The sequence below is a fragment of the Ananas comosus genome, linkage group 22 (assembly GCF_001540865.1).
Source record: "Ananas comosus cultivar F153 linkage group 22, ASM154086v1, whole genome shotgun sequence".
Lineage (NCBI taxonomy): Eukaryota > Viridiplantae > Streptophyta > Magnoliopsida > Poales > Bromeliaceae > Ananas > Ananas comosus.
The window spans coordinates 1,229,697-1,251,469 of NC_033642.1; the positions used below are offsets into that span (position 1 = coordinate 1,229,697).

The window sequence follows — 21,773 nt, forward strand, 5'->3', positions numbered from 1 at the left end:
TGGGCCTCTGCGAGGTGTTAGCGTTCCAATGGCTCCAAGGCCGGAATATGGTCCGCACGAGCTAGCTTTGTCAGACTAGTGCTTCCTCCATTAAGGCTAAAACAAGTCATTATGCGGCACTCAACTAGGAGTTTCGTTAGCCTTCCACCACCTTATATATATATAAATTAACATGCATATCATGTGGTACATAGAGCGAGTGTAGAGTAAGCCACTGATAGCAACAATGAGGTCTCTCTACTTACTTGCATTGTTAGTAATTGCGAGTATCATCGTGCTGGTCTGAAGGGTCGAGGGAGCCGGAGAATGCGGGAAAGTTTCAGCGGATAAAATGGCTCCGAGCCTGGCAGCGAGGCAAGATCTGCGAGCACCTGTTTCGCCGAGCTGCTGCGCTGTAGTGCACAGGCTCGGGCGGTCTCCGCGCTGCCTCTGTGCTGTTATGCTGTCTAACACAGCTAAGAGCGTCGGAATCAAGCCGCAGGTGGCAATGACCATACCCAAGCACTGCAACCTCGCCGATCGCCCCGTCGGCTACAAATGCGGAGGTGGGTACTTTTCTTCCCATCATGAATGTTTGGTTCGGCAGCATTAGGTTTCATTGCAACAAAGTTTTACCTCGAGGTGAACTTGGTCTTCTTTTCGTCCCACATTGCAGGTTATACTTTACCTTGAAGAGCATAGAGGTGATGAAAAGCAGCGCTGGCAACCTGATGGATACGGAATATGATGTGCCCTGTATAGATCCTTTAGCACATGAATAAATAAGAGCGTCTTACCGTGTTACTATAGATGTGTCATATATGGCGACTTTGTTTTGATCCATTTGGTGATCGTGGAAACTACTTCTGAAACTTTTGTATCGAGTTAATGAAACTTATCTTTAAAAACACTATACTAGAGGATTTGTATGAAATTTTTCCTAACAAATGGGCCAAAAGCGAACAAATGGGTGGTTCAGGTAAAACCCAAAAAAGGCAAAAAAAAAAAAAAACACTTTATTAGGAAACCTGTGACCCACGGCAACATGTTAATTTTATCTACAACCAATAATTCGTTCGAAGAGTCTTAATTCATTGTTATCTGTTAGTTTTATCTCCATTCAAAAATAATATATATTTTTTTTCTAAACTTAAAAAAAATAAAAAAAGAAAAGGTTATAATCTCTGGATAGAGATAAAATTGACCGGTGACGACGAATTAGGGTGTCTTAGAAAAGTGTCAAATGAGAGCTCCCCACTAAAGTTATTGTCCATAAAAAAGCAAATCGGAGAAAAAAAAAGGTTAAGTCTATAAATTTAGCTCCCCGTAAATATAAATATACTCCTACAAAGTTAATTTTTTATATTTATTTTTATAAAAGTCCAGTAATATTTATATTTGTTCCTTTGGTTTGTTAATGTTGGAGCGACGTTTATATTTTAACAGAATATAAGTAATGACATTTTTTTTCTATCACAAATATATTCTTCCAAAAGCCCTAATTATTGGAATTATGCAAAAATATTTTCTCAAAAATTTTCAATAGTATCTTTTTTTTCTACCATCACAAATAATATAAAAATGGTAAAATGGTCAATTTACTTCATACAATATATTTTTCTAATAGATCCTAACAATAAAGGTCTATTTGAAAATGTTAGAACTTTTATAGAAATAAATATGAAAAATTATACTTTGGAGGAATATATCTACTGTTTGATAGAGAGTTGTATGCAATTAATCTAAAAAAAGCAAAACAAAAATAAAAAGAAGAAAGGCTAAATTACATAAAACCTTCTGTCAAAATTTGATTTTTCACTCCCCCCATTATTTAAAAATCTACACTTTGCCTCCTTGTAAAATAAAAAATGTTCACAGAAGGGTACGGTGTGAACTGTGATGACAAAATGACTATTTTGCCCCTCATCATTTTTGTCTCCTCTCTCACCTTGCTCATCCGCTGCCTCAATCGGCCGTGGTTCTTGCCTCGATCGGCCGCGGTTTCTCTCAATTTTCTTCTCCACCTGCTCCCCTTCTCCTCCTGCACCCTCGTCGTCCCTCCATTTCGGCGACGGTAGGAAGAAAATCGAAGTGGGCGTGAGTGTAGAGGTGGGTAAGGGCAAGAGGAAGGCGAGGCGACGGAGGAGGGCGAGGGGGTGTTTGTGGGCGCGGACGGACATGTGGGTTAGGTCGAGGAAGTGGAGGAGGGCGAAGCAACAGTAGAGAGAACAGAGGGTATTTTTGATATAAAAAAATATTTTATAATAGAATCTTAACGGATCACTAATGGTAGGTGGTAAAGTGAATATGTTTCATTTTACAAAAGAGTAAAATGCAGATTTTTAAATACAAATAAAGAAAAATAAAAAAATCAGAATTTAACAAAAAGATTTTCTGTAATTTAGCCACGAAGAAAAGATGAAATTGGAAACAAATTTCTCCTGTGAGAGAGAAGAATCTCTCTCTCTCTCTGTGGAATCTTCCTCTACAAATTCCCCCCTCTCTCTCTCTCTCTCTTCTCCTATTTATTACCCATCTCCACTCTTCTCAAATCAATTTAAAGAGGAGAAAAAACCAAAACCAAAAAAAAAAAAAAAAATCACACACACATACACACACATACACACACATGTCTACCTTATCAAACAATCACACACCTGAGAGGTAATTTTTGGCTTCTGATTCTTTTTTTTTCTTTTTTTTTCTCCATTTATTTTGATGGTCCACATCTTTTTTTTTTTTTCTTTTTTCTTGTGGGATATTTGATGCTATTCTTTTGGAAATGAGGAGACAAAATTAACTGATCTAATTTCGATCGATATACGGATCAGATTTATTGAATTTGGTTCGATTAATCGAACAACAATTGTTTGTTTATGTGGTTTTACGGCGTATTCGAATTTTGGGCCGTGATTTTTTAATTGCCTTTTTTTCCCCCTTTTTTTGGGGGTCTATTTAATCTATTTGATGCGTTTGGTGAAATTCGTTGATGAATCCGTCAGAGGATTAGGTTGTAATAGTGATTTTGATTTTTTCCTTTTTTTTGAGGGATCTATCTAATCTATTTGATGTGATAAAGTACTTTTCTCCTTTGATTATTAGAGAGTAATAATTTGGGATCAATTTTTGGTCCAAATGCATGCAATTTTACTAGACTTTAGATGAGGAGTTTTATATATATATATAGATTAAGATGAGAATTTACTTCTTAAGGAACCAATATTTGCAGAAATTAATCCCCGGATCCTTCTAAATTGTAATCTGAAGACCTTTTTTTCTTTTTATTCATAATTTGATCTTCAAATTCTTCGAAATTGAAGTAATTTATAACAATTGTCGAATTTAAATTCATAGACAGACCATCATTTGGATTAAATTTCTATGCTTTTTGAATTCTCGAGTTTGATTTTTATTCGTGATTTGGTGGGATAGCGTATTTTGCATACGACTCCGAATAAAATGACTAGAGGATCAAATTTAGATCAAAAACTACTGCAGTTCCAGTAAATTAAAGAGATATATCGAATGAGATAATTATGCATTGAAACAGAGGCCTAAAAGTATTGCCCTAGTAATTTAGGTTTAATCTATGTATTGTGATCGTCGTTAACTAGTCGGCGAGAAACTAGTTTATGCAATACATCGACTCGCGTCGTGTAAATCACATTATCACAAAGTTCTCCTGTGTTTGGATTCTTTGGAACACTTGTTTTTCCCTTATAAGGCATCTGAATGGTGTATTACAGTGCGAGTCAGGAACCTGTTGTTGGAAATAGATGTTTTTTTTTTCAGCAATAGAACAGCAGATGTTCGCAATTATGCCTGCATCGTGTAATTCATTCCCGGGTAGTTTAGTGCTCAGGATTCTGTAGCGGTGCTTCAGTAAGCATAATCGTTCTAGAAAGGGTGAAAGTGTTTCGCGAGTATAACTAATTGTAGCAATATGAAGTTTTTGCTATGCTTTTACATGTTGAATCGAGTATGATAGTTACTAGAATTGTTTTGTGATCAGATTTGAGTCGTTCGTTTCCGTTCTACCTTAAGAAAGCACTTACTGGTTTCTGGAATTTATCTCAGCTCTCTCGCTAAACTCGCTCCGCTTGAGGCGGTGTTATTTGATATCGATGGAACCTTATGTGATTCGGACCCTCTTCATTACCTGGCGTTCCGCGAATTGCTTTTAGAGGTACCAACACCTTTTCCGTTCTAATTTATGCGGCAAATTATTATCTTGACCAAAGATTTGAGATATCTTTGATTAATTGCAGATTGGGTACAATAATGGCAACCCGATCGATGAAGAGTTCTTTATTAAGAACATTGCTGGAAGAAGCGACACGGATGCGGCTCGCAACTTGTTTCCCGACTGGGATCGTGAGAAGGCCATGAAATTCCTCGATGACAAGGAAGCCCTTTATCGGAAGTATGTCGCCGCTCTTCTTTAACTATCTAATGTGCTTTTCCAAGTTAGTGATGTAAAAATATACATAAAAATATGTCGAAAACCCTTCAAGTATAGGCCCCTTGGACACAACCTCAACTTTTGATTTTTTTTGGGGGGAATCTTATTAAATTCGTCAGTTCCATCAAATTTAATAGCTTTAATCGCTTTCTACGACAGAAACTAGAAAATTAACGGTTAATAGCCAATAGAGTCATTAGATTTAACAAAATTTCACTGTTGAGATTTTACCGAAAAGATATCGAGCTTTTGGCCTGGATATGTTTATATTCTCTTTACAGATTTTGTTTGGTGCAAAACCTGAACTTAACGAAAAACTGCTTTTCAGATTTTGGACAAGATTTTGCTGCGCATTTTCTGAATGCCTCTTTTGGAAAAACAAAAGCAGCGCAACCAATTCCTTATTATTTTCAGAAACATTTTTCAATTCTCAAACCGAAAATTGCATTTATTTTTCTTTTCTGCGACTTTTTTTTTCTCAAATTAAGATGTGTTCTGTACAAGTTTTGGACTGAATATGTGAATTTTGAATTCGTAGGTTGGCGCCTAAACAGCTGGTGGCGGTAAATGGTCTCAACAAGATATGCAAATGGGTCAGCGACCGAGGCCTGAAGCGCGCGGCGGTGACTAACGCTCCGAGGGCTAACGCCGAGCTCATGATCTCGATCCTCGGTCTCACCGACTTCTTCCAGGCCGTAGTAATCGGAAGCGAATGCGAGCGCGCGAAACCGGCCCCTGATCCTTACCTAAAGGCCCTGAAGGAACTCGATGCTTCCCCTCAACACGCCTTTGTCTTTGAGGTTTGTTTGCTTCTTCCGACAGCAGTTAAAATGCTACCATAAAAACGTACAGAACCTATCTGATCTACGGACCAATTTTTTAATTTGTTTGATTTGAGTCAGTTAACAGTATTTTGACTTTAAAATTTAAACTAATTTCTTACTTTAATGAATTTATCGTTGCGAGAGTTGCATAAAATATACTAACTAATCCTATAACGATAAACGACGCATTCAAATTTTGAAATCAAAGTCCCGCTGACCGGCGCAAATCAAACAACGTACATATTTACCTTAAAATGATCTAGTTGTTCAAATTTTCTTAAAAAGATCTACAAATTTCAAGTTTTAACATTTCAATCTCATTTTTCATTGCTGTTATCAGGATTCGCCGTCGGGAATAAAAGCCGGTGTCGCCGCGGGGATGCCGGTGATTGGCTTGGCGACGAGGAACCCAGAAAAATCATTACTTGAAGCAGGAGCAGTGTTCCTTATAAAAGATTATGAGGATCCAAAGCTTTGGATGGCTCTTGAAGAGCTTGAGAGAGTGGAAGCTAAGTTGAAGGAGTAGATCAATAGCAGAAATTTTGAACTTCTTTTGTTTTTTTTTTTTAAAAAAAAGCTATTAAGATGATCTATTTGATGATCATATTTAACTGTTGTTATGAGTAGATTGAGAGGACTTTAACATGATTATTATGCCCTCTTACTATAATTGCTTTTACTAAGTTATCATCAAATGATTGAATAAACTCAGCATTATGTGCTGTTATTTTTATGCCTACAAATTTATTTGAAATTTTTCTTATTGTGGATTGGAATTAATAATGCATGTTATGGTGTGTGGTTTGCAATGATGATGGGTTGAATTGTATGAAAATCCCCTCAATTATATAGGCTATTTCAGAAGTACCCAACCAACTTTAGATATTTATTGAGCCGTGCACAAGCGATTTGACTCCAGCTTGTATTTGGTTCATTAAGATTTTGATAGCCGAACATAAGCGAGTTGATTCCAGCTTGTTTCTGGCTTATTAAGATTTCGAGCTGAAAAATTTAGCTTGTGTTCGGCTTGTGTATTAACGAGCTGAATACGAGCCGAACATTAGTTGGCTCACAAACAATAAGTTAAAAGGATTAGAAAGGATACATATGGAAAATAAATTTATGAGATTGTACCCATCAAGNTTCAGGCCAAACACGAAAAAAATTTTTCCTTTTTTTTTTTTTTTTTGTGTATAGCAATTTAGACATGTGGTTATGAATGTTGTCAATCTTTTTCCAACTCTTTCCAACAATCTTGTGTGGGTTGGTTGAGATGGGACGGATCCGTTTTGTCGGTTTCCCTCCGGATACCAAACAACTCCGCCAACAACTACCCCTACCTACCATCCACCACTACCTCTTGATATATAAAATTTAGTTGCCTCAAATAAAGTTAAATTCATATATTTTAATTTATTTTTGATGATAAAATATTATAACTAATGATTCATATTACGAAATGTATATTCTAAAAATTAAAACATGTATTTTTTTTGACTTTATTTATCCTTTAATGAAAATAATAATTGGAAGTTGATTAAATGTTAATTAAAAATAAAAAGAGGCTACTTTTAAAATAATCTATTTGTTAAGAGTTCTCTAAACACTTTTCACCAAGTTTCTTTTTTAAAAGACTCAAGTAAACTATTGTTTTTTTTTTATCAATTTTAATATTATTGAACTATTTTTTTTTCCCCAATCTGTATATTGGTATTAATAGATTTATAATTTTAGAAAGAACAGGACAACTTATTAATACACATAGTTAGTACAAAAAAAGTAAAATAAGCCTTCAATATAGCTTCCCTTTGGGCTTTTTTTGCAAATAGCCCCTTGATAAATTTTTTTTTTTAAATTGACCCTGTCAAAATTTTATTTATAAAAATGGCCATGGCCCCGCCACGCAAGCGCCACGTCAGCGCCACGCGGGCGGGGCTGGACCATGTGTTTAAGTTGAACACGGTGAACCATTCACCGTGTTCAATACAAGGTTTTTGTATTGGACACGGTGAATGATTCACCGTGTCCAATACAAATACCTCCAACTTAGCCAAAAATGACTAAGTTGTGGGTGTTTGTATTGGACACGGTGAATCATTCACCGTGTTCAATTATTTGTATTGGACACGGTGAATGATTCACCGCGTCCAATACAAATACCTCGCACTTAACCATTTTGTATTGGACACTGTGAACCATTCACCGTGTCCAATACAAAAACCTTGTATTGAACACGGTGAATGGTTCACCGTGTTCAACTTAAACACATGGCCCAGCCCCGCCCGCGTGGCGCTGACGTGGTGGGACCAGGGCCATTTTTGCAAATAAATTTTTGATAGGGCCAATTTAAAAAAAAAAATTAGTCAGGGGGCTATTTGCAAAAAAAGCCCCTTCCCTTTTAATATTTTTATTAAGTTGTTTTAATTATCTTTTTATGTCATTTCTATGTCTATGTATCTTCATTTTTTTTATCTCAGCATATATCAAATTTGCAACTCTATGATTCTATTATGTTGCTTATAGATAACTTTATCTATAAATTTATTTTTACAAATTTATTTTTATATTTTTACAAAGTTTTATAACTATATGTTGGAATAATAATCCAAACTTAATTAAAAGTTTAGTTATCTTCTTCCTCTTTCAATATCTTTTCTCTATATTATTTTGTTCTATTTTAGATCTTAAGTTATATAATCGGCATCGGCACAAATACTAGTTCTAATAAGTGGTATCAGAGCAAATCACGCTTCCAATACTATATTCAACTATAATTCTCAATAGTTGGATTTGTTTGAGATAATGACAAAGTGCGAAAGAAAAATTAATGTAATATTTTTTAGGAAAAACTTCAAAAACACCCCTTGTGGATTCGCATTTTCTCACTTAGTACCCTGTGGTTTAAAGTGTATCAATTTGATGCCTTGTGGTTTCATTTTTTCTCTTTTTATTATCAATTTCACTATTTTTTTTCTTAAATTAGTGATAAAGTTAAAATTAAAGGGTACTAAAGTGAATATTCAATAAGCCTAAGTGGGTATCTGATATTTTTTTTGTATATAATTTAACAAAATATTAACGAAAAAGCTACCGAAAAGATAAAAATGAAATCATATGGTATTAAATTGATACACTTTAAATTACAGGGTGCGAAACATCGGGTTTTTTTTAAAAGTTTTCCCTATTTTTTATAGGGAGAAAAATAGCTGAGACAAAAGCTAAAGTGCAAGGAAACTTTTATGATGGAGCTAAAAAGATGTGCCTCAACTTTGACTAAGTGTGAGAAAGGGAGAAAAAGAAATAGTCAAAGGAGAGCTGCAGTAGGCATGAGAGGAATCTCCATTTCCACCAACCACCATTATATGCCTTTTCATCTCTAATTTCCCTTCTTCTTCTTCATCTTCTTCTTCTTATTATTATTACTATTATTATTACTATTGTTATTCCCAACTTATTCTATTTATTCTCTTCTTATTCACCCAATTTGATCAAACATCAAACACCACATCCTCTTGGATTCAAGAGAAAGAGAGGAGCAAACACAATTTTTTTTTGGTATCATCATCATCATCACATATTGATTGATTAGTGTGTGTTTGTGTGTTTCTAAAGCAAGCTATGGAAAGGTATGGAGCATCTCTTCTTGTCCAAACATATCTCTCTTTTTTTTATTTTTTTTTATTTTAAGCATGCAACTTAAGAATAGAGAACAAGAGCCATTTAATTTGATTGGGTTTTTGTTTGGGATTGTTGCAGGATTTACTTCTTCTTTTTTTTTTACCTTATTTTATGTTCCTGAATGAGGTGTAAACTTTTGAATCATGGGCCTTTTTTTTTCTTTTTTTGTTTTGAGAAATTCAAGTCACTAATTGATGGAGTAGGTTTATGAGATTAGTAATGAATGATGTGATATACAAAAAAAATTGGGTATGGGATGTTAGAGTGAGAAAAAGACTCTTTGGTGGAATAGCTTCCATAGAGTAAGTCTAAAAAATCTTTGGTTGGTGGAGTTTGTATTATTTGTAGGGCTAAATTTAAATTTTTGGTCCGCCAAACTATGAGACGCGTGACATTTTGGTCATCAAACTTTAATTTGTTGTGATTTCTGGCTCGATTGCTTAGTTGACGAACTTCTCCGAAGTAACGTGGCATCTTAATCATTATCGCGTCATCAATCGCAAAACTATTGTATTACTGTTATATTAGTGATACATCAAATATTCAGTCAATTAAATTGAGCTGCGGCACTTGATTGTGACAATTCAAAAAGTTCGAAACTGAAATTACGACAAATCGAAGCTCGGTTTTTCACAATCTTTCTCTTCCAAATGCTTCCCTACAATCTACATGGAGTTAAAATTACAAACTCTTAGGCTTTCACTTCCCCTTAGCATTCATTTAGTTGTATCAGTGACATATTTGTAATATGCAATTGACAATTAAATTCACAAATTTGTTCATTTGTGCAGCAGAAACCATCCTTTTTTTTTCTTTTCTTTTCTGTTTTCTTTTCAAAACACTGATTGCAGAAACCTGAATTTCACTGCAGTTCTCTCTCCAAACTTGCTCCTCTAGAAGCAGTTCTGTTCGACATCGACGGAACCCTCTGTGATTCTGATCCTTTTCACTACTACGCTTACCGCGAACTGCTTCAGCAGGTATATGTTTTTACAGCAAAACATGAGGATCTGATCAGCAAACATCATGTCAGTAGTGCCTTTTCAATCTGAAGTTTTATATCCTTCGCAGATTGGTTTCAACGATGGAATTCCGATAACCGAAGAATTCGGCATCAAGAACATAGCTGGGAAGTCGAACGAAGACGTCGGTCGCGTCCTTTTTCCTGATTCGGATCAAGAGAAGATCACGAAATTCTTCGAAGAGAAAGAAGCTATGTTCTGCAAGTAAATCTTCTTGTCGCTTTGATTAGATCACTTTTGTTGCTGCAACTTTTAAATGCGAGTTTTTGAGTGAAATACGTACCGATGATTGCGTAGTGAATTGCAGAGAATAAAAAGATTACTTTTTGAGATCGTATTTTTGAGATTGAAAAGTTGTGTTTGTGTGTGTGTGTGTGTGTGTGTTTTGAACCAACAGATTGGCATCTGAGCAGCTGAAGGGAGTAAATGGTTTGCAGAAACTGTGTAAATGGATCGGCGACCGAGGGCTGAAGCGAGCTGCGGTTACGAACGCGCCGCGACCGAATGCAGAGCTGATGATTTCGATTCTAGGCTTGACCGATTTCTTCCAGGTCGTGATTACCGGCGACGAGTGCGATCGAGCCAAACCATTTCCAGATCCTTATCTGAGGGCTCTCAAGGAGCTTGACGCGTCTCCGGACCACTCCCTTGTTTTCGAGGTTGCTCCTTTTTTCCCTCACTTTAATTGCTATATAATGCAAATTTGATCTTGATTTTTGTTTGTGTCGGATCATTGGCGTTACAACCAATTCACTTAAAAGCGTACAGACACAACGCTTATTGCTTTCGATTGTAACTCGGTCCAATCAGCATCCTGCCATTTCGAACATGACTCAGTCCAACCTGACCTTTAAGCCAATAATCTCTCCTAGTACCTGCACAAATTTGTAGCATGTGGGAATAGAATCCGTGATCTCTGACTGTGATACCTCGAGCTTTTGGAGTAGTAGTAGTAATCTCTTTAAGATGATTTTGAATCAAATGGTAGCGAACTCTCTTTGTGTTTTGTAGGACTCCGTGACCGGAATAAAAGCCGGTGTGGCCGCGGGGATGCCCGTGGTCGCGGTGGTGTTGAGAGGCCGCGAGAAGTCGCTAACCGACGCAGGCGCAACGATTCTGATAAAGGATTATGAAGATCAAAAGCTCTGGAATGCACTTGAGCAGCTTGAAAGAAGTGTGGAAGCTGAAACTAAAACTGAGAAATAGATGAGATGGTTATATATATATATATATATATACTACTCTTCATTTATCAAGAATAAAAAAGAAAAGCAATTGCAATTTAGTTTTTTCTTCTTTTTTTTTTTTATTGTTTTGTTTCCATAAAAAAGTGAGATTTATGAGGCAATTGTTGTGTAAACCTAACTCAAAATTATCTTTTAATTAATTGAATAAAGCTTTTGGATTGTCTCAAGTATGTGTGTGTGTACCTTTCCAAGCTACCATTAATTCTTTTTGGTAGCCCTAAATTCTAATTCAAAATAATAATTTTTTTTACATGAAACTCAAATAAAACCCCTTTTTTTTGGCTTTTTGCATAAAAAAACCCACCAATTTTACATCTTTTTTGGCAAAAATCAACCACTTTTTAAATTTTTTTTTTTATAAACTAATCAAAATACCGTTATTTTTTTCTCTCCTTTTTTTCTCCTGTTCGTTTTTCTCCGCACAATTCGTCTCCCTCCTACTCGTCGTTTCATCACAATTTCGGATATGCAAGTAGGCCCAAAAGCATTAAAATTTAAGATAAACACTAAATACTAATTCATCACTATTGATATAAACACCGAATACAGTGTTAACACAAAAGATTATGAACAAGTAGTATAAGGTTTAATGAAACCTTAGAACCAATGATTCTACAATAATACATCAAAAAAGGAAAAGAAAAAAGAAAGAAAAAAAAAATAGCATCTTTTTGGTATCAGTATCAGTATAAATAAATGTGGAATACGCATGATTTTGATCCCGGTTTCAGCGAAAAAATATGTTGTTACTGCAACGGTCGGCCTTCGGGTGATAAACAAAACCGCCTTTTGAAAAGATGATAGTTGTATGGCGCAGGGAGAGCTCTTCCATCTCGTGTTCTGAGGTTACTGGTGTCATCGACAAGTGAATCGTATTCTCAAGCGGCTCCATATTTCTGGGATAATGATTCGTAGTATCTTCTTTGCTGCATCGCCACATTAATGGAGAAAAAAGAGTGTGAGTTCCGATGCATAAAGAGTGTGATTTGGACAAGATAGAGGGTTGAGCCCGTGCGACGCCACCAACATGATTGATGGGCGTAGCTGATCATACCTTTTCTGAGACGGATGGTTTTATCTTCGCCAAAGCTCGCTCAAAATGCAATGGCGTGATAAGCCGCGGAGAATCGCTTATTTCGCCTCGATCCATGCGATCCCATTTCTCTTCCAATGCGGCCATGACCGCTTCATTTACCTGCAAAGCAAAATAGTTGGACCCAGTTGTCGACGAAATTAGGAGCATGGAGAAAGAAAAAGGCACACAGAGTTCTCATGTGGGAGAAAAATAAAAATAGCATGCATTAAAACATCAAGCTGATCAAGCTGCAGGATGCCTAGACATGAGATTCAAGATTACGAGAACGAACGAATGGAGAAAAGCAAAATTACGTTATATTCTTGAGAAGAATATAATGTGAAATTCGTACCCCCGAAAATAGCAAATTCATCCTCCGAAATTTCAAAAACAGGCAAACTTAATTTGATTCGCATGATATAACAATTTTAAATGACCGGATAATACTTTGAAATATGAACGGCAAATCCTAAAGATTTGTTCAGGACTTCATCTTCCCCTCAAAATATTTCAGAGGGATATGTTTGATGGGTAAAATGATCGTTGGGCGTGAATACAAATAACAATAATTATGAACGGTGGCATCTGATGATGCTGGTCAAACAAGAGCATTGTTGCTAGGTTTCAAAATTTTGGAGGATAGATTTGCCAAGATCAATCATAAGGGGACAAATATGCTATTTTTGGAGCGAAAAAGTGGTTGCCCCAAGGAGGAAACTTAATAAACTTGTAGACGAACCAGAGCGGCTAGATCAGCCCCACTGAGATTATTGCACTCCTCCCTACAGGCTAGAGTGTCAAAATCAACATCAGCAGCGATAGGCTTGCTCTGAGCATGTGTTTTCAAAATTGAAACACGTTCATCGGCACTAGGAAGAGGCACATAAAGGATTTTCCCAAATCTTCCTGGTCGAAGGAGGGCGGGGTCCATCACCTCGACTCTGCATCAGAAACTAATTCAAATCAAACACAACTAATTAAGAATTGAGATTACTTTGTGATTGCTTTGTGAAACAGTCCACTCTTTTCATTTTAGGGTCCAACCAAAATATCTTTTCATGCAATGAAATGCTCCTAAGTGGAATATCTAAGCCAGATTCATTTCAATCCAGAAAATTTTCACAGCAAAGTTCAAAAACCATAATAAAAAAAAAGAGATGAAAGTTGCAAAATCGATAAGACAGTGAGACTCTTTTGCAAACCTCCAAGAAACCATGAAAAGAGCAGGGCGTCACAGATCAAAGCCTACCTGTTTGTAGCTCCGATAACATAAACGCCTTGCCGCTGATCTGCACCGTCAAGCTCACTGAGTAGCTGTATATAAATTTCATCAGTATTGTCAAATTTAGGCCTAAGCTCTTTGCTGCACTAATATCATATTATCATGATAGAAGAATCTCGACCAACCTGGTTCAGGAGCCGCTCAACGACCCACCCACCCTCTTTATCCCGTCGTGTCGTCAAAGCATCCACCTGTCATAATTAATAAAGAAACTTAACATCCAATAAATCAATTCCCAGAATACAATAAGTAGCAGTTGAAGACAATGTGAGTCTAGATATTCATTTAATATCCCTTGATACATCTCTCAGCAACCAAGGTCCTCAGGTAATCAAATTCTAGCAACGGCTATTATAAATGGGACTAACCATCTAACCGCAATCTATAATACTGTAGCCAAAATAAATGAGTAAATCATAGTAGAAAATGATGGGCTATCTATATAGCCGTAAAAAAAAAAAGCAAGTAATAGATAAGAACAATAATTTGATACCTCATCGAAGAACAGTATGCATGGCGAGTTGGTCCGAGCTCGGGTAAATATTCTTCTAACTTCTGNTTAGAGAAATGAGCAAGTAATAGATAAGAACAATAATTTGATACCTCATCGAAGAACAGTATGCATGGCGAGTTGGTCCGAGCTCGGGTAAATATTCTTCTAACTTCTGCCTCACTCTCACCAACATATTTATTCAACAGTTCAGGCCCCTAAAATTCAGGAATACATTACAATGTTAATAAGTTACGAGTCACGCCATTACAAATCAACAATGCTTTCCATGGTAACAAAGTTAGGAAAATCAAAAATAGTGTGAACCAGAGACATACTTTGATGTGTATAAAACTAGCCCCTGCGTCATTTGCAACTGCTTTTGCAATCAATGTTTTACCACAACCTGGAGGCCCAAATAGCAAAAACCCAGCCTCCATATTCAATCCATATTCCTAGAAGATGAACAATTTAAGTTCTATTAGTTGATAATAACAGGACAGACTTTGGAGAGATGCAAGGAAGTGCTTAAGGGGCTATCAATATATCATAACAAGTTATCCAGTCTCAAGATTTCCAAGGACAGCATATTCAACCAAAAAGGTGATTTCAAATATTTGAAGAAATGTACAAGCCAAGGCAGAAATGAAAAAAGCAACTAGGTTCGTGTGAAATAAATTTTGAAATTTTGAAATAATAAATTACTGCAGGGCAAGGAGATGTTAAAAGAATCTACCTTACAATCTTCTGGGCATTTGATCCGTTGAACAATGTAACGGTTGAACTCTTTCCTTAGCGAATTAAGACCGCCAACATCCTTCCATGTAACATTAGGTATCGAGGAAAACCCTTCTCTTCTCAAAGAGGGTTGAACCATTCTAGCTGCTTCCTATAGCAGAGAAGGAACAACAACAAACTGAGTTGCTAATCATAAATAACAAATGCGCAAGGGACAAAATTCATAATGTAACAAACGACAGCGAGGAGTGAACAACTAGTACATATTCAACAGTAAGAGCATTAGATGCTCTACAAACTCAGGGTTGCAGCAGTCAATATAAGGTATCGTTCATACTTTTTCTTTTGTTTTTTGTCTTGAAAACAAAAACATTCATTACTTTTTTGCCAGCTATTTGTATGTTGTTGTGATAAGCCCTCGCTAAACTACAAAGAAATTAGTATGTTGTTGTCATAACCCCTTGGTAAACTACAGAGAGAGAGAAAAAAAAAAATCCCTAGGTAAAGACTGTTACAACTATTAAACATCAGGAACTTTATTGAAGATTGTACTGCTACTACACAATTTTTTTTACACAACAGAAAAGGAGGAAGCTAGAGAAAACTTTAATCCAATTGAAGTTACAATTGCAAGCAGGAAGAATAATATTATACTGTCTTTGCTGTCCAGTCATAGTGGTTCACTCACAAACTGGGACCACTTATGTCAGATTCACAAATTCATATAGAAAAGATGTTTTTATACGGTTACTTTTGTTTGATGACCTCATACGAATGTATAATGCCACTTTTTTCTTCATGTAATTTCCATATGCATGAGGGGAAGAACAATGCCTGTGAAGGATTCCTTTGCAGTTTTCCTCGAAAGGTTTGGTTTTGCATCAATCATGTTTGTCCTTGATGTGGTAGTGACTATTATTTAAAGCCCCCAACCAAAATACCATTGTTAAAGGAAAGGAATGAAAAGTTGCTCATCTCTCACTCCTGAATAATAAGCTATACTAGATGAATGCAAGAGCTGGTTTCCATATATAAAGAGAAAGATATATTTACTTTGCATTAAATTAATTTATATACATCACCCATGCCTCAGAACAATAATATTTCCTTTCATCTGATCGTAATCCATCTAAAATAAAGATGTTCAACTCAAAAAAAAAAAAAAAAATTGGTAGAAGGGCAAATGAAGAGAGAAATGACACTGCTTTCTTATCAGAGGAATGATCCCTCTTTCTGATATCATGACTCACTTCACAAAATTCAGTACAGAAATATGGAAAATGCTTAGGACAGAAAGGAGAAGATTTAACTTTCAATTACCTCAAAGTCAGCCATGGTGATACTGAGGCTCTGCATTTCTTCAGCATCCCAAGGTTGCCTCCACCAATCTTCTGTATTTCTTTCTTCAATTCCATTGACATGTTGGGACTTCCTTGTATCAATTATTCTCTTCATTGCCAGGTTTCCAGCTTTATTCACCAGTGCTTTTAAATCAGCTCCCACAAAACCCGGCGTCGATCTAGCAATCTTGAATAGATTGAACTGACCCTCAAGTCTAAGGTTACGAGTAAGCATAGACAGTATCTCTACTCGTGCATTCTCATCAGGGACACCTAAGGCTATCTCACGATCGAACCTGCCAGGCCTTCGCAATGCAGGGTCCACTGCATCAGGTCTGTTAGTGGCCCCAATGACGAGAACATAACCAAGTTTCTTTTCAGATGAGTCTGCATCTGAATTAGCATCACCCGAATCAAGTGCTTGGTGGAATTCGTCCATGCATGTCATTAGCTGTGTGACTATTCTCCTCTCCATCTCCCTTTGCAGGTTTTCCCTCTTGGATGCGATAGAGTCTATCTCGTCAATGAACACAATTGAAGGAGCAGTACGGTACGCCTTCTTAAAAAGGTCTCTGATGTTTTCTTCTGAAGCACCTGTAGTAATAAATTAGAAATAAGAACTATGCATATTACAGTATGTGACTATGCCGAAAGGCAGAAAATGATGTGTTTTCCGATCTGGAAAGTCACAATCTATAACATTTAGAAACAACCCTAACTACACTACTTACATTTCGGACATCATAACACGAAAATGCACCAGCAATCCGGCATTGATGGAACTCAAAGAGGACTTATCAAAGGGCAAGGATACTACATTGTACAAAAAGAAATGCAGGTTTGTTGTGTTAAATGCCTATGAGAATTTGACAGCAAGGGCAACACATAGGTAGATTGAAAAAGGGAAAGCAGGCATGCCATTTTCAGCACACAAATACTCCGTCACAAGATGCTGACAAGAGCAGTACCACAAATGGTCATCATCCAACACAAAAGGCTCAGGAAAAATGATTCTATCATCTGAAAGCAAAGTCAATCCTTAAAGATGAGCTAATAAAACAATACATCGAAGTGAAAGATGAGTAAGAAGAACGGAAGATAAATAAGTAGACAGCACCCTGAGCCTATTTCACGTTCGTCTGCGCTCTCGAGTCGAAAGTAAGCGATGGCAACTAAAAGGTCAAACACTTCTAAGCGAAGCAGAAAAGGCCAAAAGCTTGATAAATTAAAAGGCACACTTTTCGCTTTCCTAGGGGAATGTTGAGACATTACAATGGATAAGCAACTCAGGTTTTCGAATATCTCTACTCAACAACACAGGAGTGCAATTCTCCTAACTAGTTACTAGGCATTGTACTTGAATAATGTCATGCATGATGGAAACTATTCACATATCAATATATCACTATTGGAAAAACTTAAACTTTAAATCACCTACGATGCATGATGGAAACTATTCACATATCAATATATCACTATTGGAAAAACTTAAACTTTAAATCACCTACGATAACAGGATACTGCTGAATATGTCCATTAACCTATTCGAATTACTATTTAGATTTTAAAAAAATTGTCCTTTTTCATTGATTAATTGATGACAATTAACTTCAAGCAAAAGAATCAGGAACAACAACTTCAGGGAATTCTTATACAAGTTTACCGACCGGAAACGCCGGATACCACTTCCGGAGCCGATATCTTGTAAAACGGCACGCCGGTCTCGTTAGCAATGGCGTGGGCCAGCGTGGTTTTCCCGCACCCGGGCGGGCCGTGTAGTAGGATCCCGGCCATCGGCCGGACACCGAGCCACCTCGGCAGCTGCGGATGGCACAGCGGCACGATCACCTCCATCATCAGCTCCTCGATCACACTCTTCATCCCCCCGAGATCGCGAAATCTCGGCCATCCGTTCTCTCCCTCACCACCACCACCACCACCTCCCCTTCTCGATTTCTCCGCCACAGGGGTCTCGGTCCCGCTCCCGTCGGCCGTCGCCATCCTCCTCGGCTTCTCCGACGCCACCTCGATCTCCATGTTATCTTCTTCTCCTTCTTCTTCTTTTTCTGCATCCTTTTGCTTCCTACTTGGCTTGATTGGTGGCTTCTTCTTGCTGTAGCTATTCCTGAGCATGGATTTGGTAATGTCGAACACTGGATCAACCCTATCTTCGTACACCGAATCATCCGACGTAGACGTCGAGTCGTCGGAGGGGTCCGGGCGCTCGATCTGGCGCCTGCGGCGTAGATGCTCGGCCTCGGCGCGGAGGAGCCGCTGCTCGGAGGAGTCGGAGCGGCTCGGCCGCTTCCGAGAGCTCGTCCGCCGCCGCCGCCGCCGTCGTCCTCGTCGCCGGTACTATCGTCGTCAGCGGCGGCGGAGAGGGAGTCTAGAGCTTCCCTGACGCAGGCGAAGAAGGGCTGGAGCTTGATGCGCCCGTACTCGGGGTACTGCGACCGGAGCTGGTCCGCGGCGACATCCGCGGCAGCGCCCTCGAGCCCCGCCGCCGCGATACGGCGTCGGAGCTCGCCGGATAATCGGAGCCCCGACGACGCCGGCGACCGCCGCCCTCCTCCCCCTCCGCCGCCGCGCCGCATCCGCTTCCCCATCTCCCTCTCGCGCGCCCCCTAGGGTTTATCGAATGAAAATAAAAAGCGCAAAAGCCCTAAACCCGGTTCAATAAACCATACCAATTCAACAACCCTTCCGGTTCAGAACCGGTTCAACCGGACCCGGTCGACTCGGTCAACGCTCCCTGGTCAAACGCGCTAATACTACTCTATCACCCCTTACTTTAATCCACGCCATAAACTTTTAACCTCCTCTCCCTATATAATAAAGCACACGACTTACCTCTCATTTACTATCCGCAACTAAATTTTTACTTCTTATTTTTTCAGATTAAAAAAAAGGAAATATTTCCTGCAGCTTTCTCTGTCTAAGTGAAAAAAAATGGCTGAAACCAAGATGGCTGTGGTTGCTCTCATCCTCACCTGCATGCTGATCGCGTCGACGGTGCCGACCGTCACCGCAGAATGCTTTGAGGACTGTTACAACCGCTGCTCGAACGGAAAGGAGCTGGCGTCGTGCGGCACCATGTGCGCGACCGCCTGCGTCGTGCCCGTGTTCCCGGGATCTACTGCAAATGCGAAAGGAGACTGATTCAACCCTCAATAGGAGACAAAACTTTTTTGGTTTGCAAATAAACAAAAGCTAGTCATGTTTCGCGCGCTATCGAACGCATTTTGTGTTATTTCTCTATCCGTCGAAATTACTATGATGTTGTGTTGTCTCATTTTATAGTGTTGTTTGTGTTTCTATGTTATATTGATGGTGCTATTACGATTTAAAAAAGAAAACGTTGCATGCGTTTTGTTTTTTCGGAGATATTTATAGTGTATTTCAATATCCTCGATGAATTATATGATGTTACCTTATGATGGTGAGGACTCTATAATTCGATATTGGTCAACATGTGGATTGTAAGCGCTAGGAAAGGAGCATTCATCGTATAGCAACACTGTGTTGAATTAACTGGGTCAGCATCCTGTCTTGTGTCGAGAGGTCATGTTGGGCCGAGTCATATTCAAAGTGGCGTGAGGCTGGTTAGACCGAGTCATAATTGAGATTCATGGGCGTTGTATCTATACCCTTTAAGTTAATTGATTAGGTATTTCTAACAGCTCGAGTTTTTCGGATTAATAGTTAGCGCAAACAATCTGACACACTAATTATGAGATGTGATTTAATTCAATTCATCTGAACGTTGGGATTCTTACCGTTAGATCTATTGTGGACTGCAACCTCACTCAACGTATTGAGTTCAACTCAACTTAATTTATTAGTTTTCTGAACATATTATCATGAAACAGAAAGTTGAACCTACTTGAGCAAACAGTACAGCTATTAAAGTTTATAAAATATTCAATATCTTACGGAGGTGAATAACTCGAATAAGAAAAAAAAAAAATTTAAAACATGTCAGAGAATATACGGTTCAAAATATTTTATAGTTGAGAAATTTCAATGGAGCGAAAAAAAATAGCACAACTTTTTTTTTTTTTTAACCTATTCCATATGTTTTGCTAAATTTAAAAAGAAAAAAAAAAGAAAGAGGAATGTATGCAAAGGTGAAAATGCACATAGAACCCCTCAACTATAACTCATTTTAAATAAAGCTCCCTCAATTTTACTTCTCTCTAATTGTCACCCATTTACTATTTTTTTTTTTCAAATTAAACAATCTTATTCAATGAACCTAGAACTTTACTAAATTTATCGGATACCTTTCAAACTTACATTTTAAATCCTTTGTTGCCAGATAATCAAATTTTGTGAAAAACTAACATTCTTNAAATTTAAAAAGAAAAAAAAAAGAAAGAGGAATGTATGCAAAGGTGAAAATGCACATAGAACCCCTCAACTATAACTCATTTTAAATAAAGCTCCCATAATTTTACTTCTCTCTAATTGTCACCCATTTACTATTTTTTTTTTTCAAATTAAACAATCTTAGTCAATTGAACTAGAACTTTTACTAAATTTATCGATAACTTTTCAAACTTACATTTTAATCACTTTGTTGCAGATAATCAAATTTTGTGAAAAACTAACATTCTTATTTTTTAAAAAATAAATTCGATAAACAAAATTATTAATTTGTCATGAAATTTGAAAAATAAAATTTTTAAAAAGGCTAGTTTTTTTTTTAAAACCAAACAAACGTAAAGCTGAAACAAAAATTTTCATAAAAATTTTTTCTTGCTTTTCCGACTAACCAAACACCCAATAAGGCAACTCGACATCTCTTCTCTGTGGAGTACTCTTTTCATCTAAAAAATATATAGGACAATAATAATAATAATAATAATAATTATTATTATTATTATTATTATTCTATTTTTTTTTTATTAACCGGCGAATTTTTCACTTCAGTACATGTATTGAAGTTTGGAGTGCCAATACTCCATAAAAATTCCAGTAGGAAACGTTCGGATTATGTAGAACTCCGCTTGAGTAGCAGTGCTGATTGCCGCGTATCGATATCTGAGATGTTGTATTGATACTTCTCGAGATGTTTTTGCTACGGAAACTTTCGAGTTTTGCAGAACTCCGAGAATGTAACAATACTAAATGAGGGAGTAACGGTACTCAAGTTCAAGTACTAGCACTCACCTGTACGTAGGCAGTATATCGAGGAAAGGTATTGCTCCAACTATATATTAATACCTCTCGCTCGCTCTCCCTCATATCTCTTTGACACAAGAGATCACTCTCTTCCTCTCCTCCGTCTTCCTCCTCCTCTCCCTCTCCACTATTTGTCGTCATTCAGATTCTACTCTTATCTATTTATGAACATCTTGTTTGGCCATTTAAATTTTTAAAATTTATTTCATTTTAATTGCAACGACCCAACCCGCTAGCAACAATAACTCGTTGGGCCAAATCACCGGCCCAAAATGCTTAAACCTAGTTATTATTATTAGCGTGGAGGCCTCATATAAACTGATTATATGATCCCTGTTTAGACTCTAACGAGTCCAACCAGATCACTGACAGATCAGGACCATTACCAGGCGATGTGAGATTCTAGAGATGGCTCCTACGGGTTCAAGAGGTGGCTCCCACCAAACCCATTG

At 37.5% G+C, this 21,773-nt stretch overlaps 3 protein-coding genes and 1 pseudogene across 3 annotated transcripts; 3 read left to right on the plus strand and 1 right to left on the minus strand.

Moving 5' to 3' along the window:
* On the plus strand, window positions 227-801 carry LOC109727580 (annotated as a pseudogene).
* Window positions 2,499-6,007, plus strand: LOC109727682 (haloacid dehalogenase-like hydrolase domain-containing protein Sgpp). The gene is made up of 5 exons (XM_020257852.1): window positions 2,499-2,643; window positions 4,057-4,165; window positions 4,248-4,402; window positions 4,980-5,241; window positions 5,606-6,007. The coding sequence occupies exons 1-5, from the start codon at window positions 2,609-2,611 to the stop codon at window positions 5,789-5,791; spliced, it is 747 nt and encodes a 248-aa protein (XP_020113441.1). The 5' UTR covers window positions 2,499-2,608; the 3' UTR covers window positions 5,792-6,007.
* Window positions 8,510-11,379, plus strand: LOC109727226 (haloacid dehalogenase-like hydrolase domain-containing protein Sgpp). Its single transcript, XM_020257237.1, has 5 exons — window positions 8,510-8,891; window positions 9,815-9,923; window positions 10,015-10,169; window positions 10,363-10,624; window positions 10,977-11,379. Exons 1-5 carry the CDS (start codon window positions 8,884-8,886, stop codon window positions 11,169-11,171), a joined length of 729 nt encoding a protein of 242 aa, XP_020112826.1. The 5' UTR covers window positions 8,510-8,883; the 3' UTR covers window positions 11,172-11,379.
* LOC109727227 (cell division control protein 48 homolog C) lies at window positions 11,740-18,761 on the minus strand. Its single transcript, XM_020257238.1, is given in 11 exon segments — window positions 11,740-12,138; window positions 12,267-12,407; window positions 13,027-13,228; window positions 13,537-13,601; window positions 13,695-13,760; window positions 14,173-14,277; window positions 14,398-14,514; window positions 14,796-14,948; window positions 16,118-16,731; window positions 17,805-18,456; window positions 18,459-18,761. Coding segments are annotated over 11 exon segments (2,448 nt in total). The 5' UTR covers window positions 18,744-18,761; the 3' UTR covers window positions 11,740-12,090.